The sequence below is a fragment of the Desmodus rotundus genome, chromosome 6 (assembly GCF_022682495.2).
Source record: "Desmodus rotundus isolate HL8 chromosome 6, HLdesRot8A.1, whole genome shotgun sequence".
NCBI classification, from domain to species: domain Eukaryota; kingdom Metazoa; phylum Chordata; class Mammalia; order Chiroptera; family Phyllostomidae; genus Desmodus; species Desmodus rotundus.
In genome coordinates this window covers 113,992,744-114,019,566 of record NC_071392.1, presented here as the reverse complement: position 1 = coordinate 114,019,566, position 26,823 = coordinate 113,992,744, and the positions used below count along the sequence as shown (strand labels likewise).

The 26,823-nt window shown below is 44.3% G+C and overlaps 2 protein-coding genes across 6 annotated transcripts in view; both read left to right on the top strand.

Moving 5' to 3' along the window:
• The window catches only part of DNMT3B (DNA methyltransferase 3 beta), a 39,191-nt gene extending 37,168 nt beyond the window's left edge, over positions 1-2,023 (top strand). For all 4 annotated transcript variants that reach the window (XM_024559733.3, XM_045194863.2, XM_045194864.2 and 1 more), the window contains one exon: positions 612-2,023. In XM_024559733.3, coding sequence (XP_024415501.1) covers positions 612-753 — 142 coding nt within the window. In that variant the 3' untranslated portion in view covers positions 754-2,023. The remainder of the gene's footprint in view (positions 1-611) is intronic.
• A 1,241-nt stretch (positions 2,024-3,264) lies between these two features.
• Positions 3,265-26,823, top strand: part of MAPRE1 (microtubule associated protein RP/EB family member 1) — a 34,566-nt gene continuing 11,007 nt past the window's right edge. The window contains exons 1-3 of one of the 2 annotated variants that reach the window (XM_024559571.3): positions 3,265-3,342; positions 14,238-14,361; positions 24,351-24,496. In XM_024559571.3, coding sequence (XP_024415339.2) covers positions 3,280-3,342; positions 14,238-14,361; positions 24,351-24,496 — 333 coding nt within the window. In that variant the 5' untranslated portion in view covers positions 3,265-3,279. Of the gene's footprint in view, positions 3,343-9,883; positions 10,003-14,237; positions 14,362-24,350; positions 24,497-26,823 lie in introns of those variants that run through there. The other variant, XM_053926460.1, reaches the window with a different exon arrangement.

Here is a 26,823-nt window from a genome sequence, read left to right as displayed (position 1 = left end):
TAAGCTTTGTGTTTTGCAAGCGTCTCTGTTCCTTACAAGGAAATTGCTGAACTTCTCACATCTTGTGATTTGAAGACAGATACACTGTTGTCTCTTGCTGGCTGTCTTGGCATTCATTTGTTCATTCATTCATTTGAGAAAGGTTCCTCGAGTAGCAGCCATGTGCCAGGAGCACGGTGGCAGTGCTGGGAAGCACCTAACAGGTGCCCTCATGGAGGAGCCAGGCCCTCATTGGTAACATCTGTGTTCTGAAGAACTGTGCATCTGACCTCTGGGGTCACGAGAGGGCTCGTGTGCAAATGACAAGGAAATGTGGTAAAACATCAACCCGTGAATCTGAGTAAAGGGCACATAAGTATTTGCACTATTTTATGTTTGTCACTTTTCTGTAAGTTTTAAATTCCAATAAAAATTAAGAGGTTTTTTTAAGAAAAGGAAAAAAATAGTGCCTTCCCCCCAAAAGGAGAGGCCTCCTACGGAGGCCTGGTGCACCCAGACGAAGGGCAGACAGGGCGGTGCTGCGCTGGCCGTGGTGAGGATCCCCCAGAGGCACTGAGCACGCTGGAGGTGGCACTTCTGACTCCCTGTCTTTTTACTCTGGTGCCCCCCAGGATCTTCGGCTTTCCCGTACACTACACGGACGTGTCCAACATGGGCCGTGGTGCCCGCCAGAAGCTGCTCGGGAGGTCCTGGAGTGTGCCTGTCATCCGACACCTCTTCGCCCCCCTGAAGGACTACTTTGCCTGTGAATAGTCCCCCAGGCACTCTGGGGCTCTGGGGTGTATGGGGCAGAGCCAGAACCCAGGAGGTGCACCCCAGGCTCTGCCCATCCTCAGCTCAGCTGTGTGGGGTTGCACCATGTACCCCGCCAGAGCCACCTGACACCCTCCTGGCAGGGGGAGCCCAAGGTGCCACCTTCTTGCGCACAATTCAACCTGGCTGCTTGGAGTGGCCAAACATGGTGCTCATTTTGTCTTCTCCTAAAACTTTGAAACTTGAAGTAGTTAGTAAAGATGGCTTTTTTTCCCCCTCCTGGGTTTACTGCTCAGAAACAATGGCTAATGTACCAAAACCACAGTGCCAACAGCTCTCCAATACTCAGGTTAAGGCTGAAAAGTCACCCAAGACAGTTACTGCAAGACTTTTCTTTCAAATGTCTGTGGCAACTTGTTTCCAGGAGTGTGCAGTGTTAGACATGTAACTAAGGGACATTTTAAGGGGCCAGGACACTTTTTCTAGGGCAGAAGAGGAAATGATGTCCTTTGTTATGCTTGAATTTTACCCAGCACATTCCCCAGGCCTCAGTATAAAGGGCTGGCATTCGCTGTTGGGGCCCACTGAGTATTTTCCACACTAACGATGATTTCCGCAGGGATGACCTTACCACATTCAGGGCTATTTCTTCCCACAGACCCAAAGGCAGGGCCAGCCTTCCCTAAATCCCTCCCGGTGACTGCAATAGAACCCTGCTGGGAGCTCAGGAAGGGGGTGGCTTGGGTCATAAGCTGACATGCCGGCAGGTATGGCGTCTTGCTATCTCTTCCTTGTGTGGGGATGAAAGGGGGGGGGCTTATTTAAGGACCCTCCCAAATGCACCCTCCAGACTTCCGCAGACACAGTGCCTCCATATTAGAAGTGTGACCCTGATTCCTCAGCCTTTCTCTAAACTCAAGCAGTGACTGCCAGGGCAGAAGCACAGCCCCCCCTCATCTTAGAGATAGCAGGGGGGAAATTGCAATAAAAGCTCAACCCTCCCTCCAGAGATTTTAAAGTCTTATTCCATGGTAAATCGTTTTTAGGAATAACAGGAGGTCGGACAAGCTGCATTTCAGAAATGCCATTGTAATGGTTTTTAACACCTTTTAGTCATCTTACTGGTGCTATTTTGTAGAATAAGGAGTAACTTTGACAAGTCTTGTGGGAATTTTTTAATACACTTTTTAAAAGAAAAACAACCTGACTTCTATTTTTGTTTTACCATTTTCATAAAACTTTTTTTGTAATCGTAGCCACGTAACAAGAATGGGGAAAAATTGTGCCTTGTTTCAACAGTTTTGCTATTTTTTTAGGCTGAAAGATGCCTAGAGTTTACTTTATGTTGAATTAAAATCAGTATTTCTCTATAACAGTCTGGTGTCCCTTTTGTTCCTTTGCAGGTCAGATGGGCGGGGCATGGGCGGGCCTGGCTAACGTGCAAAGCCGGGTGGTTGGAATAGGTCAGTCACGTCATTCAACAGGCACGGTGCAGAATGCCCTGATGACCCCAAGCGGCCAAGGTCTAGGGCCCTGGTATCCAAGCTCCAGTGTATCGGCATTCCCCGGGTGGCTTGTTCAAAGGTTTCTGGGCCCCACCTCGAGTTTTCCAGTTAGTTGAGTGTGGAGTGGAGACTCCGAATTCTATGCCTCTGGTCCAGACACCACATGGGCTAATGAATGGGTTTCTTCTAAACCTTGGTTCCCGAAATGAGTAACTGGAGTATCTGAGTTGATTTAAAAACTCAATGTCTGAAACAGCCATCTCCAATTTTTTCAGCTCTTGGGAAGCTGATCACGATGATTAATGACTCAAATTGCGGAGCTGACTCTCCCAGTTCTTTATGCCTTTGGGGTTCTCAGGTTGTCAGGTTGCAGATCAGTCACATGCAGAAGATGGACTTGGCCCCGGGGAAAGGACCGATTGGTAGCGGCCCCATGACTAACATAGCTGCCCTTGGTCTCAGCGCTTTGGGAGGAGCATGTGTCTGTTGCTTTTGTAAGCTTAACATTGCATCCCCCCTACATAGTCTTAAGGTTTACCTGAGATCACTTAGCCAGGTGTCCCAAGCCCAGTATGCCATAATCCCCCTGTCTTGCTGCCTCTATCCTGGTCAGGGAACAGGAGCCCATGAAGATTTAAGTACCCCTCTGGAGGTTGATGTTGGTCAGCTGGTGCGTTGCAGACGGAGAAAGATGTGTAAAAGGGGGATGCGCATGTAGTGTATCAACTGAGCTTCAGTTGGACTTGGCACCTCTGAGCCTCTGTTTTCTTCATATGCGAGATCGGCTATAATCCTAGTTAGCTGTGTGCCATAAAGTCTAGCTGGAGTGGAGAATGAGAAACCAATTATGTTTTTAGGTGCTGCTGGGCTAGAACAGCCCAGGTGTGAGTTGCTATGGTGAGACAATTGGCAATTAGCAAGCTGGGCAGGCACTCCTCTCTGAGGTGTTGAGACCCCCAGGGGCCTTGGCTTCCCTGTTAAGCCATCTTGTGTACAGTGCTGCACCAAATGCCAGGACAGGATGAAGCAACATAAACAGCCCCGGCCTCAAAACCCCAAGAGAAGAGATGGACAAGCCTTCCAGGTGAGGGGCCCCTGGTCTGCTTGTGGGGTCAGACTCGGGGAGACCTGTTTTGTGAGGGCAGTTGGGTTTTTTTTCTTAAGATTTTATTTATTTTTAGAGAGAGGGGAAGGGAGAGAGAGAGAGAGGAAGAGAAACATCAATGTGTGGTTGCCTCTTGTGTGCCCCCTACTGGGGATCTGGCCTGCAACCCAGGAATCGAACTGGCAACCCTTTGGTTCGCAGGCCGGTGCTCAATCCACAGAGCCACACCAGCCAGGGCGAGGGCAGGTCTTTATGTGGTTTCTCAAGATGACCAGGTTGCGATCCGAGTGATCCCAGGCTCAGTGGCAGAGGGGAGAAGGTGATGAACAATCCACGCTGGAGGATGGGTTGGATTTTTAATCACACGTAAGCCTTTTCTTAAGCAATCTTCCAGTTGCCTGGGGCTGTATCCAGGGTCTGACTTGTTGCTGGGGTCACTTCGGGCACGCGACTCGTGGAGTGTCTCTTTTTCTTTTTTTCAATCTCTAAAAGGTGGGGATCGTAAATCCTATTTACTTCCTAGGGCTGCTGTGAGGGTTCAAGGGCATGATCTGGGTAACGTGTTTCGCCTGGTGCCTGGCATGCAGCAGGTCCTCACATGCAATGGATGGTATTGTGATAAGGCAAGCCATTACCGCAGTGTGAATGACTGGGTGCCAGTGGTGACAGTAACATCCAATATTTATTAATGTATTAATAATAAAGTCTTAAGAAGGAAGGAGAGGGTAGTATTCCCCCAAGTGCTGCATGGGAGCTGGGCTATAGCAATAGCAGCGTCTGGTGTAGTGTCCATCACCATGCCCCCCTCCCTCCCCAGGGGCTCCTTGCTCCTTTTTAGGGAGGGTGTATGGGGGTGGACAGGATCTTGCCTGGGGGTACAGGGACTGGCCTCTGGACAGTTCCACAGCTCTTTGGCTGGGGGGCGGGGTCAGCACCAAAAAGACAGGGTCTCCCACTGGACCTAAGTTCCTACAGTTTTCCTGCCAACTGCTACTCCTTGAGTGATCCTGCGTCCCAGGCCTGGGTTGGGCCTTGATTCCTCTCTGCAGCCAGGCTGGGTGCCCATTCTGGCCTCGCCCCCTGCTGACTTGTGACCTTAGGTGTTCTTCATAGCTCTGTGCCTCAGTTTACCCAACTGTAAGACAGGGATAATTATATCAACTTTTCAAGACTGATGAATGAATCAAATGATTCGGTGTCAGGGAAATGCATGGAAGGATGTTTGCGGGCAGTAAGTGCTGAGCAAATACACTGCTTTATTGTTACTGTTGGAGGACCCTCCTAGCAGCCCTGGCCTGATGCTGTGACCGCCGTGATCATAGGTAGGAGCATGGAGACTGAGAGGCCCCATAACAAACCCAAGGCTATGCAGCTAGTGGTAAAGCAGGTGCGAGGTGGAATCTGTTGTGTGAAGCCAAGTTCTATTCCTGTTTCTCCTTGGTCTCACCTGCATCTATTTCTTTATTTCATTTTTCATTTTTTTTTGTATGTGTATTTTTGTTTTTTGTTTTGCTGGAGTTCAAAATTGCTTGCCACCCTTTACAGCCTGGGGTGCAATTTGCCTATTTTCCTGGCTTCCTTCCCTTCTTTCTTCCCGCCCACCTTCCCTCCTGCTCTCCATCCATTCTACATTCTTTCTTCCCTCCTTCTTTCTGTTTAACTTTATGGGTTTCTTAAATTTATTTTCTTTTATTCTTTTTATTTATTTTTTATTTTTATTGAATTTATTGGAGTGACATTGGTTAATAAAATCTCATAGGTTTCAGGTGTACAATTCTATAATATATCATCTGTACATTGTACTGTGTGTTCACTACCCAAAGTCAAGTCTCTTTTTTGTCACCATTTATCCCCCCTTTACTCTCTTCTACCTCCCACCTCCCCCCACTTTCCCTCTGATAATCACCATAGTGTTGTCTGTGTTTATGAGGGGTTTTTTGTTTTGTTTTCTTTTGCTTAGTCCCTTTGCCTTTTCTTTTTAATCCTTACCCAAAGACATCTTTTCATTGCTTTTAGAGAGAGAGGATGGGGGAGGGAGGGAGGGGGGGAGAGGGAGAGGGAGAGAGAGAGAGAAACATTGATTGGTTGCCTCCTGTATTTGCCCCAACCTAGGATCAAACCCTCAACCTAGGTATGTGCTCTGAGCAGGAATCAAACCCACACCCTTTCATTGCACAGGAAAACGCTCCAACCCACTGGGCCACACTGGCGAGGGCAATCCCTTCACCTTTTTCAGCCAGCCCCCCAACCCCCCTCCCTCTAATAGCCATCAGCCTGTTTTCTGTATCTCTGAGTCTGTTTCTATTTTGTTTAATTTGTTCATTAGATTCCACATGTAGGTGAACTCATATGGTATTGGTCTTTCTCTGACTGGCTTATTTCACTTAGCATATTATTAGCCTGGTCCATTCACGCTGTTGCAAAAAGTAAGATTTCCTTCTTTTTTACAGCTGAGTAATGTTCCATTGTGTAAACGTACCACATCTTTTTATCCGCTTCTCTACTGATGGGCACTTGGGCTGCTTTCAAATCTTAGCTATTGTAAATAACACTGCAATGAACATAGGGGTCCATATATTCTTTTCAATTAGTGTTCCAGGTTTCTTTGGATATATTCCCAGAAGTGGAATCACTGGGTCAGAAGGCAGTTGCATTTTTAATTTTTTGAGAAAACTCCATACTGGTTTCCACAGTGGCTGCACCAATTTGCTTTCCTGCCAACAGTGCCCAAGGGTTAGCCTTTTCTCCACAACCTCATCAGCACTTGTTGTTTGCTGATTTATTGATGGCCATTCTGACAAGTATGAGGTGATATCTCATTGTGGTTTTAATTTGCATTTCTCTGATGATTACTGACGTTGAGCATCTTTTCATGCCTGTTGGCCATCTGTACGTCCTCTTAGGAGAAGTGTCTGTTTAGGTTCTTTGCCTATTTTTTAATTGGATTTTTTCAGTGTCGAGTTGCATGAATTCTTAAACATTTTTGGATATTACTTCCTTATCAGGTATATCATTGGCAAATATACATTCAGCAGGTTGCCTTTTCATTTTGTTGATGGTTTCCCTTCCTCTGCAAAACCTTTTTAGTTTGATGTAGTCCCATTTGAGAGGACGACAAAACAAATGTGGCAAAATGTTAACGTGTGAGGAATTTAGGTGATGGGCATTTTTTTCTGAACCATTTGAGATTACATTGCAGGCATGATGTTTCTTTACCCTGAAGTCCTTCATTGTGTATTTGCCAAAGACCAGAACACTGTTTTACATAACTATCGTACGTTTATCACAGTCAGGTAATGTGTTCATTCACTGCTTTATCTAGTCTACGTACCTTATTTATGTTTTTCCAGTTGCTCCAATCAGCCCTTGATAGGGGAAGAGAAATAAATAATAAGTATAATAAATAAATAAACATTTTGACATCTATTCCAGAATCACACATTATACTTGGTTATTTTTTATTTTTAAAACTTTTGATTAATTGTGCCCTGGCTGGTGTGGCTCAGTGGATTGAGTTATGGCCTGCGAACCAAAGGGTCACCGGTTTGATTCCCAGTTGGGGCACATGCCTGCGTTGTGGGCCAGGTCCCCAGTAGGGAGCTCGTAAGAGACAACCACACATTGATGTTTCTCTCCCTCTTTTTCTTCCTCCCTTCCCCTCTTTCTAAAAATAAATAAATAAAATCTTTTTAAAAACTTGATTAATTGTGAAGTATACAAACAACAGTGTATTTATAAATCCTGGTGCTCCAGGCCTTAAAACTTCCCTGTGCTCTTCAGCCTTTGGATCATCCTGAGCTCCCTGCATTGTACAAACAAAACCGTAGCCGGCATTACTAGACTTGGTAACTGCTTTCTCTGAGTCTTTGAACCTGCTGTTCTCTGACTGGAACAGCCTTCTCCCCCTTCCCTGCCTAGTCCTCTGGTTCTCACCTCTTTCAGGAAGTCTTCTTGGCTCCCATTCCAAAGCAGGACTAGGAGCCATTCCCTAATCCGAGCCTTCCTTCCCTGTGGATAGATGGGAGACTCAATCTCAGCACAAAGCTCTCTGTATTATAATTTCTTATTTTTGTAGTTGTCTCCTTCATGAGCTCGAGGTCCTCTAGGCAGCTGAGACCTTCCAACAGCATTTTTGAGTTCAAGAAACTTGTCATAGCCCTGGCTAGGTGGCTCACTTGGTTGGAGCACTGTCCCATACACCAAAACAAAGGTTGCTGGTTCAATTCCCAGAGGACATGCCTGGGTTGTGGGTTCGATCCCGGGACTGGGTGCTATCAATGTTTCTCTCTCCCTTTCTCTCTCTTTAAAATCATTAAACGTATCCTTAGGTGAGGATTGAAAAAAAAAAAAAGGGGGAACTTGTCATACATTTGGAAAACTCAGTCCTTGAAGTCATGGTATTTTGCTTTTGGAGAGGAGACTCACAATTTCTGTGATAATGAGATGACTTTACATATTAAAACAGTTGCTTAAAGGTGCATATTTTTTCATTTTACCCTCTGGCCTTTTGCAGACAAAGCTTAATCTGATCCAGGTAACTTTGACTAGCCCCTTTCTCAGGGACCAGAATGTACTCTGAGCAGGCCGTTGCCCCTCTCTCACCTGTCTGGGAGCTGTCTCTCCCAAGGGAGATGACTTGTTTTGGAGGCCCTTGCTCAGAAACCTCCTGCGATGTTCTGTGTCTCCAGAACCAGGCCCAAACTCCTAGTCTGGCGCTTGATGCTTTTCTTGACTTGGGTTTCTCCACTGATCTCATCTGCCACACTAACGTCCTGCTGCCCAGCTAAAATGGCCTTTAGGTAATGCTGACAATAATGGACATTAATTGAATATTGACATAAGTCAAAAGGGACTCAGAAATCACTAACATTTATTAAGCACATACTAGTATGGGATAGGAGTGGTCAAGAACTTTACACGTCTTAGCCCTGGCCGGGTAGTACAGTTGGTTACAGTGTCTTCCCTGTACACCATGGTTGGGGTTTCCATCCCTGGTCAGGGCACATACGAATGCATAAATAAGTGGAACAACAAATCGATGTTTCGCTTTTTCTCTCTCTCCCTTCCTGTCTCTAAAATCAATATATAAAAATTGAGAAAAGAACTTTACACATCTCATTTAATTCTAACTCCTAGCAGCGTCAGGATTTGAACTTTGCTGCTTAGGACATTCACTTAGCCTGCTGGAAACTTAATGTCCTGGTGTATAAAATGAGGGTGACACATTTTGATATGAAACATGGATAATGGAGTAAAGATACTCCTGAGTGACTTTGAAAATCTTTTCTCGATTATCCATACTTCCTATCAATTCAATATAATGCTAATATTACTACTATTGGGCACAAGGCTGTTTCTGTATCCTCCTGTTTGCCCTTTCCTACCCTAACCCTTTTGCCCGGTTAACATCTCATCTTTTAGGGCAAGTATCAGGTCTTCCTACACTATGCAGGTGAGGTCAGGTCTCATTGTGATGTACTCTTGGAGCACCGCATACCAGAGAGACAACCAGCAGTACTTGTGGTTAAAATACTGAAATGCCTCCAGGCTGATGGTAAATAGCTCCTGCCCTAGCTCCTCACCCCACCATCTTTCCTGAACATCTCCCCAGACTTCAGCAACTAACTGGGGGAGAGACCTGGCCCAGAAGAAGTTTCCAGGACCATACTCCATGCATTGAGGTGCCATCGCCCTTGCTGAATACTGCTCCTGCCTAGCTAGCAGTAAGTCTAGTTGGCAATCAAACAGTGATTTGTATCATAATGATTTGTGCCTACCCTGCAGGACTGGAAACTTTTAAGAGCTCAGAGGCTCTCTGGTTTTTGATCACCATCAAATTCCTAGGACCTGATTGACCAGGGAATATAAATATCTGTTGAACGTGTGAATAGATGATATCTAGACCAGGAAACTAGCTCGAAACCTGAACCAGCCTCTGATGTTGAGCCAATTAACCTCACTGAGCCTCAGTTTCCTCTTCTGTAAAGTGGGGGTAATACATTCAGCAAATCTCTAAGAATCCATGTATCGGGCTAGGACACAGGTGGAAAAGGACTGAGAAGATTTTTTTCTTCCGTGGTATTTTAACGAAAAGGCAGACAAAAAGACATACACAAGATGATTTCATACTAACAAGAAATAAACGGATGATGAGATTATAGCGTTACGGAATGTCTTTGAAGTGACATTTTGAAGTCCTCTAAGCTCCTATCAAGTATCTTTATTTAATAACCTACATTTGGAGAAATTCATTGTAAAACCAATTTTTTTTGTTTTTTCTGGCTACCGGGGGAGAATTTGTAAACTGGATCCCACCTCCTATGCAGTCACACCCGGCCCGGGGCAGAATCTCATTGGCTGTGGCAGACCATGTGCCTCATCAAGCCGGCCCCCACCCCCAGCATTTGGTGTCCCGCCCCATGGGCGTCTCAGCCGTCGATCAAAGGCAGAGCTCCGCCTTCAGAGCGCGCCGAGTCTCTATAAAAGGAGCCGGCGGGGGTTAACGAGCCTTTACGTCGTCGCGTAACGGGGGGAGCGTGTGAGGTCATTGCGCGGGCGGGCGGGGTCGGACGGTTTGAACGAGACGAAGACGGAACCGGAGCCGGGCACAGGCAGTAGACGGGGTTCTGCCGAGAGCCGGTGAGCCGGGTAGCGGGCACGGGGCGGGGGGCGGCCCGGGGGCGGCCGGGTAGCCCTTGGCCAGCGGGCCTTGCGTGCGGTGCGCGGGGCGCTCCTCGCGGCGGTACTGTTCGGGCCGGTGGGGGGAAGGGCGGGGCCCTGACCCGGCGCGCGCGGGCTGGGCTTGGGTAGCGCTCTCCATTCTGCCGGGGTGGGGGGGTGCGGGGGCGGTGTTTTGGGCCGGAAGCGGGGCTGCCCCACAGCGCGTGGGGGCTTCTGGGTCGTGGCCGAGTTGTGGAACCCAGACAGAGGTAACGGGAGGTTTCGGAGTGGCCAGCTCGGTTAGGGGGTCTGTGTGGTTGAAGTGGGCCCTGCTGTAAGCTCTGAAAACCACCAATGCAGGAGGCGTGCTGCTTGATGGTTGAGAGTTAGGGGTCTTTTTCAAACCTGGGTTCGATTCTCCTGCTATGCGACTTTGGGCAGGTGCTTTGAACTCTCTGGGTTTCAGTTTCCTCATCTGTGAAATAGGAACAATGATAATACTAGGTACCAAAAACTCTATCACAGTGAGTGGCAGAAACCAAGCCAGCTCAGTGGAGTCCTTTTTCCATTGGGTATTTGTTGAGCGCTTACTAGGAGCTAGGTATTGCTAAGCACTGGGCTATACACTCAGCAGCAAGAGGGCAAAGGCCTGCACCCCAGGAGTCTATTTACATTGGGGTGGGGAGACAGGTAGGAAATGAGGAAATGCATACACGGACAAGGTAATTTCATATAACTAGTAGGAAGACTATATATATGAACAGTGCTTTTCCAGTCCCTGCTTCAGAGCTGCCCTGAGGTGCTACAGGGCAGAGCTGGGCTTTGGCTCCATTTGGGGGATGAGGGTCCTGAGGCCCATTGAAGGAAGGTACAGCAGGCCTGGCATTCACTTCTAATGGGATGTCTCTGAGAGTACTAGTAATAATTATTATTTGTTATTTGGGTACTTGGTATGTATCAGGCATTGTATTAAGTTCTTGGCATTATGACATTTGATCTATCATTCTGTCTCTAAGAGATAGTATCTTCATTCTATAAATGAGAGGGCTTAGATTCTTACAGGAGGAATGATTTGCTTTATGATGTACAGCAAGTGGCAGAGCCCACATCTGTGACTCCTGATTCCAGGCTTTCTTCTTTAATTCTCATTACTGTATTGTGCAGAAGATATTGTTCACCTTCTACAGGTGAGCCATTTGTGATCCAGGAAGGTGAGGTGTTTATCCAGGGTCACATCGCTTTTTTTTCTGGTGGCATCTCCTTCCCCCCTTTCTTTAATGCTCAGTATGGTGTCTGGAACGTAATAGGGTGCTTAGCAGCTAGCATTGAATCAAAAGGAGTTTGGGAATCTTCTAGGAGAACTGCTAAAGGAGGAGAGCTAGCTAGGGAGGCAAGAGGACGCTTTTTCAAGGCAGTCGGAAACCCGGTTCAAGGGGTCATTTAAGGGTGAGGTTTGCGGGGTGATCATGGGGTCTTCCATTGAGGCCAAGCAATGGAATCATTGTGGAGGAAGGGTGAGCTTCCTCCAAAACAGTCTGGACTCTGTTTTGATTGCCTGGAAGGGCCAATTAATTGGTTAAGTCAGTGGATGTTTATTGCACATCCACAGGGTGCCTAACCCCACCTGTGTAGTGGGTGCAGCGCTTGCGGAGCACATGGGACCAGGTATTAATGCACTGGTAATGAAGGAGGTTTGAATTACATGATGATGAAAGGCCATAACGTTTTCAGAACTGGGGTGTGGTCTGGAGACACACTTGGCTTAGCCAGCTGCTTACAGTTTCTGGTAGCATGACATACATAATACCTGATGTATGTACGAGTGTTGCCAAAATAGATTACAAATGCTCAGCCTGGTACCGTGTTTTTTGTTTTAATATATCTCTTCTTGGCACCTGATAATAGCATTTTGCATACAGTATGCATGTCATTTATTCGTTCATTCCGGGATTTTAAACAGGGAGACGCTGGATCTGATTTGTGATTCAGAAAATTATTGCTGGCTGCCTTGTAAACACAGACTGAGACAGTGAGACTAATTTGAATGTGGTGGCAGTGGATCCACATGAGAGATGGTGGTGGCAGGTCTCTTTTTTTGGCCCTGGAGGAGGAGGATGAATGAGACCAGGTCTCTCCCTGCCCTGGACCTAATACCTATTCTGTGTCAGATAGCATGCCCCATATTTTCTGTACCTTATCTCATCTAAACCTTGCCGTCTCCTGTTCAGGTAAGTGGGATTAACTCTTAACTAAAGTGCATTGAAGTTAAGTAACTTGCCCAAAGTCATAGAACTAATGAATGACATCCTCGAGTTCAAATCCAGTTCCTTCTTGCTTGAAATCCTCGCTCTTTTCATAGAGCAAGTTGCCTTCTGGCCAAATCTGGCCCTGGAGTCATTCAGAAATGAAGAGATAATGACAGTAGAAGTTTGAATGAAGTGCAGTGGTAACATGGGAATGAATTTCCCAGTGGAGTCAGGAGCTAAAATGTGCAGGCTTCTTGTATAACACAGTTTTATAATTTAGTTTAAGATTTTAAAAGTATTAAAGGTTTACTTTCTGAAAAAGGTTTATGCAGATACGTTTTTTTCACTCTAACACTGTCTTGCCAACCTGAAAACAAGTAGCATTCACTGAGCTCCCACTGTGTGCAAGGCACTCTGCCAAGTGCTGTGTGGGGTGTGAGGACACAGAGTGAAGTGCCCAAGACCGCATGGGGTCTTATGAGGGTTCCACGTTTGCCAAATCCCCCCCCACTCCATTGGTAACATTGGTGTCTTATGAAATGAGAAATATGTGCTCACTGAAATCCAGTGTTTCATAGTGGTGTGTCCTCATGGCAATTGCCCCTGGGTTTCATTTGGATCTGGCTTAGCCTGTCCTTGTCTCATGTTGCTTGAGTCTTCCCTTCCCACAGTGTTTTCTGCCAGCAGTCAGGGTGATCTTTTTCAAACTTAAATGCGAGTTTGATTCTACCTCACAACACTTAACAGAGGCTAAAATCCAAAGTCCTCATCATGGCCTGCAGAGTCCTAACATGATCTGGCTTCCTCGCTGCTTTTCCTACTTCTATTCCTGCCCTCCCTTTGCCACCCTTCTTCCAGATCTTCTGGTTCTTAAGCTCAGATGTCACTCAGAGAGGCTTTCTGTGATGACATTCCCTTCACCCCCATTGCCTCAGGTCAGTATGAAATGACACTTATTTTGTGTATTTGGTCCGTTAGACGACTTCTAGACTTCTACTAGAATGTGAACTCTGCAGACAAGCCATTTGTCTTTCCTGCCTGTCTTGTTTCCTGTTCCCCAAAGCAGTGCTTGGTGAACATTTGCAGATTGAACGAGGGTGATGATGGCATCCACATTTAATAGCATTTTAAGTTAATGTGTTTCTTCTGTGTGTGTTTTGAACTTCAAAGCCTGACAGAAGGGTGAGGGGTAGCACTTTCTAGGCTGGGGAAAGAGTGTGGACCATGGGGCTGGGCAGGCTTGGCTGCCAGTTTGTAGGGTCTCTATGTTGAAACTCCTCATCTATAAAATGAGAATCAAGTGAATCTTGCAGAGTTGTCAGGGTTAAATGACAAGTGTTCGTGATGCCCTGGCACTTAGTAGGCTCTCAGATGCCCTCCTGTCTCCAGGTGGGCTCAACAGAGAATTAGTAATAAAGATTCTTCACTGTAAGGTTATTTGCCACCACCTTGTAGTACTTAGGGTATTGAAAAGGTTACTTTTGTTTATAAAGTGGATATGGTCCTTAAAGAAAGTTTGGAAAATAGTGCAGCTATAACGAGGAATTAATAAAAAGCCCACTATCTGAAGAATACTGCTGTAAACGTTTTTGTATTAATGGGTAAGCTTGACCCATGTTTTCTAAACAGAAGCATTCTTGTTTGTGCATCAGCCTCCTTTCATAAAGCATTTAACCTTCCCTTTACTTAGTGGTCCCTGTACCTTAACATTTTATACCAGTTACATTGAAATGGGGCCTAAATTTTAGGCAGGCTGCTGTTGGGCAGTTCATGTCAGGTCACGTTTATTCCAGTCTCGCGGCTGGAAAGTTGGTGTCTCTGATTGGGCCTCTTTGGGAAGAAGGTGAGGCTTAAAAATTGCGCGTTCCCACAGGCCTGCTGTGGGTGACTCTCTAGGAAGGAAGTGATTGTTCTTCCTCGCATGCTTCATAATAACGCACACCCTTCTCTTTTCCTCATGCGCTGCAGAAGATGGCAGTGAATGTATATTCAACGTCGGTCACCAGCGACAACCTAAGTCGACATGACATGCTGGCCTGGATCAATGAGTCACTGCAGTTGAATCTGACAAAGATCGAACAGTTGTGCTCAGGTAAGAGAACTTCACTAGAATTTTGTCCAGGAAAGCCTGCAGGTCCTTCAGGAATGTGCAGGTCTGTATCTGACTGCAGAAGACCCAGGTTCAGGTTTGATGTGAGGGCTGCCCCGTTTCTTCTTCTCAGCCCTGCCCTGGTTTCACTTCTGAAAGGAACTGCTTGAAAAGAGCACTCTCCTGGCCTGCAAGTCCAAGGTCTCCCACTGTAGAGACTGCGCCCTGGGGCCTGTGGCTTAGCTCTGCCGTCTCCAGTCACGCTCTTGCATTTAGATTCGAAGTGTTTTATTTGAGGACAGTCAGAATCGCTCTAGTTCTATATTAACTTATCAGTGGCATTTCTTATTCCAAGACCAAAGTCAAGCAAGTGCCATCTCAGCCACAATTTTATTGAACTTCTGTTTAATGAAATTTGGCAGAGAGGTAATGATTTTTAAAAAAGTGCACAACACTGATGTTTCTCTCCTTCTCTTTCTCCCGCCTTTCCCCTCTCTTTAAAAATAAATAAATAAAATCTTTAAAAAAAAGAACACAAACATGTTCTGTTTCTATATATGCTAACAGCATAACATTTAGAAAACTAGAAGAAGAAAAAATGGTAATAGTTCCGTTCAGAGAAGGCCACTGTTTGGCTGTTTTCTTTTACTTTTCTGTGCGGTTTTTCAGCTTAACCTCATATTGTGAGTATTTTTGAGTGTCATTCACTCTCTCGGAGTTACTCAGTCCTTACCTGTAATGGCTGTATGCTGCTCCTTTCTGTGGGTATGCTGGAGTTGTTTACTCTCTCCCCGATTTTTGGACATTTAGCGTTCTAGTTTTTACATCGTGACTGTGGTTAGGCTGAGTATTTTTCACATTAATCTTAATCTCTGTTTATTTCCTCAGTGAGTCCTAGAAATGGAATTACTAGTTCAGAGGGTATGAACTTTAGGGTCTTGGTCATTGTTTTTCATAAAGGTGTTAGCAGTTTCTACTTTCTTTAAAGACTTCCTGTCTCGTCTTTGAGAGTTTGGCAGTCTACCCCTGACTGTCCTGACGTGAGGAACGTGTCGGGTTACCAAAACTGGATTTCCCCCTGAAGTCAGGGATATGCCAGAGAAAGATGAGCCATGTGTTTCGCTAGTTAAGGTTTTATGTTGTTTGTGGGATAGATCATTAGAATCCTCAGATTCTTCCAGTAATGATAGTAATTGTGTTACGTAAATGCTTTTCAAATACCTCTTCATTTAATTCTCATCATACCTCCAGAAGGTAAGGATGTTTATTAACCCCATTTTACAGATGGGGAAATGGGCTTAGATAAATCGAGTAACAAGTCCAGGATCATGCAGCCAAGAACAGAATTGAGACTTGACCCTTCATTTAAATCAACAGCCCATGCTTTTCAACCCCTGTACCCTACTCGTGCTCTAGACTTTTCCTTTACCAGCTGGTGCCGTTGGGATCAATTTAAAATTATTGTTCTATGGGAGCGTATTGTACTAAGTGACATAAGCCAGGCGGTGAAAGACAAATACCGTATGATCTCACCTATAAGTGGAACCTAATCAACAGAACAGACAAGTGAGCAAATAGAACCAGAAACGTGGAATAAAGAACAAACTGACAGTGACCAGAGGGGAGAGGGGGAGGAGGAGGGGAAATAACGGGGGAAAGAAGAGGAAGGGTGAAGTCAAGGAACATGTGTAAAGGGCCCATGGACAAAGACAAAGGTGGGGAGGATTGGATGTGGGAAGTGGGGGATGGGTAGGGCAGGGAAGAGTAATGGTGGAAAAAAGGGACAACTGTAACTGAACAATCAAAAATAAAGTTATTGCTCTCATGCGATTTTTAAAAAATTTACTGATTTTTAGGGAGACAGGAAGGTAAGGGGGGGAGAGCAAGAGAAACACTGATTTGTTGTTGTTCCACCTGTTTTATGCACCTATTGGTTGATTCCGATATGTGCCCTGACCAGGGATGGGACCCACAGCCCTGGTGTGTCGGGATGCCACTCCAGCCAACAGAGCTACCCGGCCTGGGCTGTGTGATTTTTTAAAAATGAATGCAGCTTTGTACTTCCTTATTTTATAGCTGTGTCCTGGTCTTGGCTTAAGTTTCATTTGCTCATCTCATTATTTCCCCTTTGAAGCTTAATCTCAGTTTTACAGAGGGTCAGAGAGAGGCTTCATACGAAGTCGGTCAGTGACAAACAGGTGCCCAAGAGTCATGCTGATGGAACGTGAGTTACTGTGTCGGAGCTGCAGGCTGTCAGCCCTCAATCTGGCCTGCTTTCCCCCATTTTCTGTTGTTTTCCTCAGTTTCGTTACCACATCCCTATTTGTCTGCAGCTTTTAAAGCACTTATTTGACCCGTGATTTATGACTAATGTGGGGATGAGGTCATCCTAGTTTTCATTGGAGCTGGCTTTTTCAATAGCAGTTTCTCCCTAAAATTTACCTCTTTCAATAAGTATACTTCAGAGTATATGTCACTTAGCTAATGGGAAAATGAGATCCCTTGTCCTGTGTAGACGAGTTGTGCGTGTGCTGACCTGGCTCCAGGTTTATCTCAGTCAGACGGGGAGTTGTCACGCTGGGCGAGGGTTCAGTCCGCTCTGAGCCGTGGGGCTTTGGAAACTTTAATGTTCTAGCTCCTCATTTGTGAACTGGGGTGGTCGGACCTGGCGCACCTGTAGAAGCAGCCGTCAGGTGTGGATTCTGTACCAGACGCTGGAGGCGAGTACAGATCTCTGGAGGGAGGCACGTCCTGGTTCTACAGGTGCGGAGACTGCCCGTGGGGCACGGCTTGTGCATTACAGAGCCTGGTTTTGAATGGGGTTTTTCTGACCACGCAGCCCACATCCTTTCTCTGGTGTGCATGTTACATCTTTTTAAAAGAAGCATTTGGCCCTGGCCAGGTAGCTCTCTTGGCTAGACCGTCATCCTGATATGTCAAGGTTATGGGTTCAATCCCTGCTCAGGGCACATATAACAAATAGCCAATGAGTGGATGAATAAGTGGAACAACAAAGTGATGTTTCTCTCCCTCTCTCCCTTCCTCTCTCTCTAAAATCAGTAAATAATAAAAATGTTTTAAAAGGTGTATAAAAATAAAAGAAGCATTTAGAAGAGTTAAATGTTGATTACATATAATTAATTACAACAATATTGCCTCATGAAGAATCTGTAAAGAATTTCAACTTTACCTCCTGGCTGCTACTTCTCTTGCCCTAGATAAAATGCTTCTCTCCAGTAGGAAATGGTTAGTGCAGGACACTTAACTGTGATTTGTAAACAAACTTTTATTCATTCATAACTAGTCCTCTTGAGAGCCCTGCAGGACTTCTGTTAGCGTACATAGATGGTCGCTTTGTCCTTCATGTTAACGTGTAGAAAACCTAGTCTCAGCTTCCAGGATGAGACCAAACAGGGTGAGCTGCAGCCACCGTCCCTTGAAGAAGGCCTGCTGCCAGGGGACTGGAGTCACAGAGAAAGTGAGCCTCCTCAGGTCCGTGTGTTTATGGAGACCAAAGCAGAATCCCATAGTCTTTAACTCTGGTGCCTCCTCTTCTGAGCTGTGATGAGAAGATCAAGCAGATTAAAATTCTCTAACAAACATACGCTTTAAAAGGTAGGAATAGGTTTTTCTCTTGAGAGGGCGTAGTTCTAAGGTCCCACACTACTGATGTGCTGGCTGCCTGTGGGATGGCTGCGTTGTGTCCGAATTGTGGGCACCGCCCCTCCCTGGAAGTGAAACGAGCCTTTGCTTGGCTCTCGTAGTGAGATAAGGTGAGGATAACTTTCAGTGACAGAGTTGGTAGGTTGTTGTTCAAGATTCATTCCGTTCTCTAGTCTCCCTGTTTGGGACAGCTCACCATCAAGAAAACAAGGCTGATCACAGAGGAGGATTTTGATGAGGGATTGCTTGTGTCAAAAGGGGATGCTGGTTGCCTTTTGTCACGCATTGCTCTGTTTCCTCAGTTCTGTTTCTTATTCAGGCCCCTCTGCACTTTCCCAGGGGCCTCCGCCATCGTGTCTGTGCTGCACAGGACAGGAGAAGTGTTCACATGCTCCCCGGCAAATGCTTGATTTCCTTTTCCCTCAACTTATTGTGGGGCCCTGCCAGCCCTTGGGTTTCTGTAAAACAGCTTCTCAGTCTTGCTCATTTCTCTCTGAGGGTGTGTGACCATGCCCCTAACCGGGCCTACCTCTCTTCTTCTCAGGTTGACTGCCTTTTACAGACACTCCATTTGGGGTCCATGATGTTGCCATTCTTCTGGTGCCACAGGCCTGAGAAGCATCTGAATCTAATTGACAGAGTTCTATATGTCTTTTGAAGGGTGTTGTAGGTCCAGCCCCTTCGCAGCATTTTTTTAAAAGTCCTTGCCTGAGGATACATTTTTTGATTTTTAAAGAGAAGAAAAGTGGGGGGTGGCACAGGGGAGAGAAACATCCATCAGTTGCCTCCCGTATGCACCCCAACCAGGACCAAACCAGCAACCTGGGCATGTGTCCTGATGGGGAATGGAACCTGGGACCTTGTGGTGCACGGAACGATGCTCCAGCCAACGGAGCCACACCAGCCAATGGAGCCGCTCCAGCCAAGGCCAGCACCTCTCACTTCGCTCACTGCTGCCACAGTGGCCCCTGACTGGGCACTAGAGTCCTTCTAGGTTCCCTCACCCCCCCCTTTGTTCTACCACATTAGTTTGCAGCTTTTTAGGAGACCATTTTTATTGAGTCAGTCCTGTGCTCAAAGAAGTACTGCTTCAAACTTTTTTGCCTAAGTCTTCAAGCACCTTCTTGGTTTTTCTTTGTCTTAATTAAAACAAAACAAAACGAAAGACAAGAAACTTGTTTTCTTTTGATTATAAGTGATTAAGTCTTTGTTATCAAAACATTAAGAAAACCATAGTCCACTGTAATGTCACAAGTTAGTGATAGTCATTGTTAGCTTTTAGCTATATTTTTCCCTGAATTGCGGCTTTATTTATCGAGTGCTTCTAGGCCAGGTACTTTGCAAAGCGCTTCACGTGTATAATCTGGAGGGTCACGCCTGTCACCGTCATCTTACAGATCGGGAAGTGAAGCACGGAGGTTAACAACTTGCCCAAGCTTACTCATTTTACCTGACTTACCATTTTACTTGACTGACATACTGTATATGTGGGGCTTTTTAATGATTTTTTTTTTTTAATTTTAGAGAAGAGGGGAGAGAGAAACATAAATTTGTTGTTCCGCTTATTTATGCATTCACTGGCTGATGCCTGTATGTGCCTTGACTGGGGATCGAACCTGTGACTTGGGTGTGTCAGGTTGATGCTCTAACCAACTGAGCTTCCTTACCGGGGCTGTAGATATGGTTTTTATGTTTTGAAATACTGAAAGTGTCAAAATGGTTTAAAATTCAAAAAGAACAGAAAGATAAAACAGTGATAAATTTCCCTCCTACCTGGCGTCTACCAGTTGCCCAGTTCCCCTCCCCAGAGGAAATGCAGTGTTACCAGCGGGGTAGCCTCCAGAGAGAGTGTGCACATACAAGCAGAAACTCCGTCTCTCCATAGTCTGTGTTTGTGCACACGTGCTCTTCCCCTCACCCCACCCCTTTACGCAAATGACGGCATGTTCAGTCACAGTGTATATTCGGAGGGTGTTCCGTATCCATGTATCGTCAGATGCCATGGCATTTTCCTTCATGGCTGTGTATTCTGTAATTTCCGTGGATCCCTCCCAGGTCGGTGGACATTTAGTTGGCTTCCAGTCTGTTGATATTAAAGATTGTTACAGTAACATTATACAAACGTGTTGTACAATTTTGTTTCCTACTTATAAAGTTAAAACAGGATTATTTTTCCCATGTTAGATTTTTTGAGCGTGATTTTTAATTACCTGTATTAATGACTTCTCACAGCCCTCTATTTCCAAATTTTATTCATCCTGTAAGATGACTCAAGCCTCACCTACCCCCTAAAGCCTGAACACTCTTATGGGTGGTAGTTGGAGAATGTTTCCTCTGTATTTGAGTTAAAACACTGGAGTTTTCTGATACGGGAGCATCTATTCTTGTAGATTGTTGGCTGCAGTGTTCATCTAATTCTTCAAGGGACCGTTAACCCAGAAGGGCTGAGAGCCATTGCACTCGAGAGACTGTAGGGCTTCGGAGCAGGGGCCACACAGTGCCCTTGTTCTGTGTTCTCGGTCCCAGCAAGCTCCTGGCAGGGCGGGGCTGTGGCAGTTAGACTCGTAGTTGATGCTGTGACATCACTGGTCCTACGCTAACCCTCTGCATCCTTAAGCCACAGAGCATGTGGGCCTGTTCTGTTGCAGATTGTTGGGACAGCAGCCGTGTAAGAGTGTCCCCTGCTTGGGTTGCCAGCCTTTGTCATTAAGGCAGAGCCTGGAAGGAATGCCCTTTTTAACCTCTTCGGTGCCTGGTGGATATTTTTATAGGCCAGGAGTTTTCAGCCCTTTTGTGTAAAGGAGCTGATATATTGTACTTTTTTCTTTTAAACATTTGCCTTCTTTTTTTGGTGTTCTGATTATAACATTCACTGTAGAGTGTGTGTGTGTATGTGTGTGTGTGTATATATATATATATATATATATATATACATATATATATATAAAATTAAATATTTTAAAAATAGAATGCATTTAGTACCACCCCTCAGATGTGGCCAGTATTCAATAATTTTTGATCTATAAAACAGTAATTTCATATGGTTTAACCTAATACATTTTGTTTTCTTTTAGTTTTTTTCTATGCATGTATATCAAGATGGATATTTATATATATGAAGATGTAGATATAGATGAAGATGTATATTCTTTTAGTATTAAATCTTGAGCTTTTCCTAAAGAAGTAAAAAAAAATGTTTTGAATGCCTGCATAATATTCTTTCAGGCAGATGGCATGCTAAAATTTATGTAATTGATTGCATCTACTGTGGGAGATAGAGGTTGCTTCCGGTGTTTTTCTTGTTGGTTCAGACACGTGTATTTTTAAAGCACCTATAAGAGTAGAAGAATATAAAATTCTAACAGTGTCCGAGGACAACGTCAGATGTGCAGTTTAACACTCTGTGAAATACTCAGAACCAGTACGCAGAACAAGGGGCTGGATCCCCACATAGTCATTGGCCGCTTACATTTCTTTGTGAATTGTCCAGTTACTTTGTCCATTTTTACGGGGGTCTTAACTTTTTGAAGAAATATATATGAGCTCTGTTTCAGCCAGTTAGACTATAGCAGCATGGTGTGTCTCTTTTTTTCCTCCTAACCCAGGAAATGCTTTTTTATTCGACTAGGATGTTCTACGAGGGTGTATAACGATGTTGTGAAAAAGCACTAGGCAGGGAGCTCAGGATGCCTGGGGTATGGTCCTGAGCTTGGTCTTCGGCCTCTGTAGTTTCGGGCTACCATTTTTGGGTCTCACATTTTAAATTTAAGGCTCTGAGGATTTTTCTAGCTCTGAACTAAAAACTGATAGTTCTTCAAGCACGCTTTTCTGAGAAGCAGATGGCTGCTGCTTTTCAGTGGTTTTGGTTGACTTGATCTGCAAGTTCCACGGATGGGTTGCGAATACTGTGCATTTAGTAAAAGCACACCATTTTGTTTCAGAAAAATACTTTATGGGTAAAGCAGTGCTACAGGTATAGATGCTTAATAGATTATCTGTGTGTGTGTGTTTTTATTAAAGTTGATTTGTATATATCAGGATCCAAGTAAGCTCTATACGTTGCACTTGGTAAATTGTGACTTTTAAATCTTATTTTTTAAAAAAATAAAGTTGAATTTATTGGGGCTACATTGGTTAATACTGATGTTAAATATCTTTTAAAATATAACAATTACTGGAGCTTTTAAGTGTAAGTATCTAGAAACAAAGAGTTCTTTCTCAATATATGTATATAACAGTTACCCCTCTTTGTGCCGTTAGTTTGTTGAAGACACTGGGGTCCTTGTCCTCTGGAATTTAGGACGCTGTTTGTGTCTCTCTTTTTTAAACTATAAATATTGCTAATGCACTGCCCGCTACATAGAATGCCAACAGTATATTTTCTCTTGCATGAATAATAAATCAGCCACTTCAGAAACATCAGGCTTTCATTTTCTGATGCTCCTTTCTGCTAAGAATGTCACTCTGGACACTGAAGTGCTTTGCTCTCATTGCATCTTCCTTCCAACAATAGTGACAGGGACATTCTTCGTGCTGGAACTGGCAGGGAGCCATTTTAAACAAGTTGATTATACATACAGAGGCGGTCTCGAGTTCTGCAGAACATCTACTGCCTGCATGGTCACTAGACTTCTCGCTTCCCTGTCTCGTTTTCTTGGGCGAATTAGCCCTGGCCCGGCAGTGAGCTCACAGTGAAGCCTGCCCTGTGTTAGAAGAGTGCAGTTGGTAGGCATTAGAGAAAAATGGTCAAGTGGGGGAAGAAATGAAATTGGGGAGCAAATGGGATGAAATACATGCAATAATTTCTTATAGTGGCCTTTAAAATAAAATTATTTTTATTTTGAAAAGATTTTATTTATTTATTTATTTTTAGAGAATGGGGAGAGAAGCATCAATGTGAGAGAGAAACATTGATTGGTAGCCTCTCACAGGCTGCCAACACCCCCAGCCAGGGACCTGGCCCGCAACCCAGGCATGTGCCCTGGCTGGGCATCAAACCAGCGATCTTTTGGTTTGCAGGATGACGCCCAACCCGCTGAGCCACATCAGTCAGGGCCCTTGGTTGATTCTCGTATGTACTCTGCCTGGGGATCAGTTGAATTGAACCTGAAACCTTGGCGTATCGGGAAGGCACTTGAACCAGCTGAGTTTACCCGGCCAGGGCCTTGCTGAGTAGTATTCTATTGTATATATTAGGTTGTCCCAAAAGTTCCTATGGTTTTTCTGTAAAATAAAAGATACATTTTCATTTTTACCAGTGACTTTATTGATTTGGATGTTTTGAGCAGGTCGGCTATCTCCCATGTGGTATAACATTGAGTGTTCTCAATTAGTGCCTCGATTTGATCCTTACCAACTTCATCTGGTCTACCCAACTGTGGAGCATCGTCCAGCGAGAAATCTCCAGCAAGAAATGTCCAGCACGAAACTTTGCAAACCACTTTTGACATATTTGATCAGTCCTAGTACCTTCTCCATACAGTGTACAAATCCTTTTTTGCATTTCAGTTGTGTTTTTACCTTTCTTGAAATAATAAAGCATAATATACCAAAAATGAATGGCTACATAAAAGTACATCGTTTTTTTTTTTAATTGCACGTTGATATGACAGCTGTCACAATACAGTCTAACAAAATTGTTTTGAATGAAGTTAAACACTGTTAGAGCCATCTTACAGAAAAAAAACACACGAACTCTTTGGCCGACCCAGTATGTATACTATGTCTGTAGCCAGTTATCTGATGATGGGCACTTGGGTTGCTTCCATATCTTGGCTCTTGTAAATAATGCTGCAATGAACATAGTTAAGTTTACATAGACATGTGAAAAGCTCAGGAAAGACATACATCTTAGAAAAAAAATTTTTTTTTTAACCTAGGTCAGAGAATGGATTTTTGAAATGCTTGGGAAATCCCTCCTGCTCAGGAGGAGGAGGGTATGTCCTTGTGAAAATCAGAAAATGTCACCTGCTTCCCTTTTTTCTATTCTATGCATTCTTCCCCCCCCCCCATTGGTCATTTTGTTGTTATGTTAGTTTCTAATAAAGTAGTTTAAAGATTTCATAGAAATACTGCTTTTCTCCTCATCGTAGTCTTCCAAGTTACAAATGTGCTGTAGAACCTAGCAGATGAAACCACAGTCTTGTTACAGATTTAAAAATGACTTTGACGTCAAGTGGTATTGAAGCTTTGGGGCTTTGTAGGTCTGCTGTACAACTTCTAAAATGTACCTGGGTTACGTGGGTTTGGGGTAAAGTTCACCCTGCTTCTTTAATGATAACATTTAATGACGTGTTGTGTTTTTTATTCTTCTGCCGTCGTTCATTCAGGGGCTGCCTATTGTCAGTTTATGGACATGCTGTTCCCTGGCTCCATTGCCTTGAAGAAAGTGAAATTCCAAGCTAAGCTAGAACATGAATACATCCAGAACTTCAAAATACTGCAAGCAGGTTTTAAGAGAATGGGTGTTGACAAAGTAGGTAAATTTTATTCTTTCATTTAGGTTTTTTCTTGACTAGTGATTGTTACTAAGGAGACAGATGGTGGCTCATGACGTTGAACATTTTCTTTTCCCAATTTATATCATTTTTTTCTCCTGTTAGCGTAGAATTTACTGGGAGAAAAGTTTCCCTCTAACCTCCTACCTGGCCCCTCCCTCCACGCTCCCCCAGTTCCCTTGCTGTCTTCTTTCTTAGTGAAGTTAGTAACCATCTGTAGGAATCAACCTATTTAATCCCTATTGATTTGAGATCTAACTCTTTCATCCTTGGATTTACCTTTGTAAAGCATACCATATAGTACAATAAATAGTTCTAATAGAGAAGATTCTAGAGATACTTGCTTTGTAGAAGCAAGGTACAAGGAAGATCCCTTTGGGTTGGGAATTTCCCTCTTGCCCCCAAGGTTATTTAAAGGTACCAGAAACACTGGCCACCAGGCTTCAGTAGGACAAAGATTATCTCTTGTAGTAGTAATATTAATAGATTAGAGTCATGAGCCATGTGATGTTCCAGTCAACAAGGACGCCTATCTGAGATTATAACGGAGCTGAAAAGTTCCTACCACCCTGTGACGTCCTAGCATCAAAGCCCAGTGCATTAAGTGTTCGTGGTGGTGCTGGTGTAAGGAAACCTACTGCTCTGCCGCTCGTGTAAAGGTATAGTATGTAGTCCAGGTAATGGTTATGTCCAAGTACGCAATACTTGATGATGATTAAGAACGACCGTGTTACGGTTTATGCATTTACTATACGATACTTTTGAACCGTTACCTTAGGGCGTACTCTCTCTACTTAAAAGTTCGCTGTAGAACAGCACGCTGCATCCTGCCAGCAGCAGCCTCGCCCGTCCCGTCCGTTGCATCATTCTGCCTTGTGCTGGATTTAATCTTGTGAGGTGCTGTATGTACAGTTACATTCTGTGCGGGCTTATCGTCTAGGAGTTGCCATTGCCTGTGGCCTAGGTGTGTTGTCGACTGCACCATTTAGGTTTGTGCAGGTGTGTGCTGTGATGTTTGCACAGTGACAAAATTGCCCAGCAGTGCACTTCTCAAAACGCATCCCCGTTGGTGAACAGTATGTATCTGTTGCAAAATTAAGCATTTCTCCCCTCACCGATCAGAAAGCTTTATCCTTTTAAGCCACTTTTTGGGGAAAATACTTTTTTGGTAAAACTTACAATCACCCCCTAATTAACTTGCTGGTTTGTCTGGCTTTTATTTACTTTAAAATCAGTCTTTATTTTAGTTTTGTTTCTGCTATATATGAAATATGCACATGTATTGTAAGAATATCATTTAGTTACCAGGCAAAGGTTAAGCTAGGTGCAGCTTATTATATACAGTAATTTTTCTTTTTATACAATTTAATTTTTTAAATAAGTAAATTTCTGAAGTGAATAGAAGTAGAGAGTATTGCGCAGTGAATCCCCACGCACCTCCACAGTTACCACCTCTCGTCTGGCTTCGTTTCAGCCACGCCTCTGGCCCGCCATGTGTCCTCCTGGGTGGTTTTGGAACTCCAGACATAACGTTTTACTTATACGTGTTTCACTATCATACAAAGTAATTATATATTTGTCTGTTTAGAGGGTGGGTATAGTTCAGATTATTACATGTATTTTTTACTAAAGTGCCATTGCACCTGGAATTTTTGAAGATAAACTCTGGGCAATAGTCCAGTAACTTCAGGTAATATCTGATAACATAGTATTCTTGTGTAGTAACGAAACTTAAAGTCATTAAAGTATATTTTAATAGGATTGGAATTACTGTAAAAACATGCCATTTTGCAGAATTCCATCCTTGACCTGTTTTTAAAACAATTTTTTTTTAAGATTTTTTTATTTGTTTATTTTTAGACAGAGGGGAAGGGAGATAGAAAGAGAGGGAGAGAAACGTCAGTGTGTGGTTGCCTCTCACACACCCCTACTGGAGACCTGGCCTGCAACCCAGGCATGCGCCCTGACTGGGAATCGAACCAGCGACCCTTTCATTCACAGGCCCGTGCTCAATCCATAAAACAATTTTTTTAAACATGGTTCATTGTAGATGCCTGTGTTTGTGCTCTGGATTCTTTACTCTGTGACAGGCACTATGGCCAAGCAAGTTACACAGGAGGCTCACTCTGTACAGTGGAATGTCATATATTAGGGTGTGTTTGGGATTGTGTATGTGTCTTATACGTGACACTTGTTCCTTTTGCATTTCTGATTCCTTTTGGTGGCCTTGGAGGGGGCTTGGTAGGTAGAAGTATTCTGTGAAAGGCAGACTGGATGAAACTTGCTTTATAAACTTGCAGGGGTT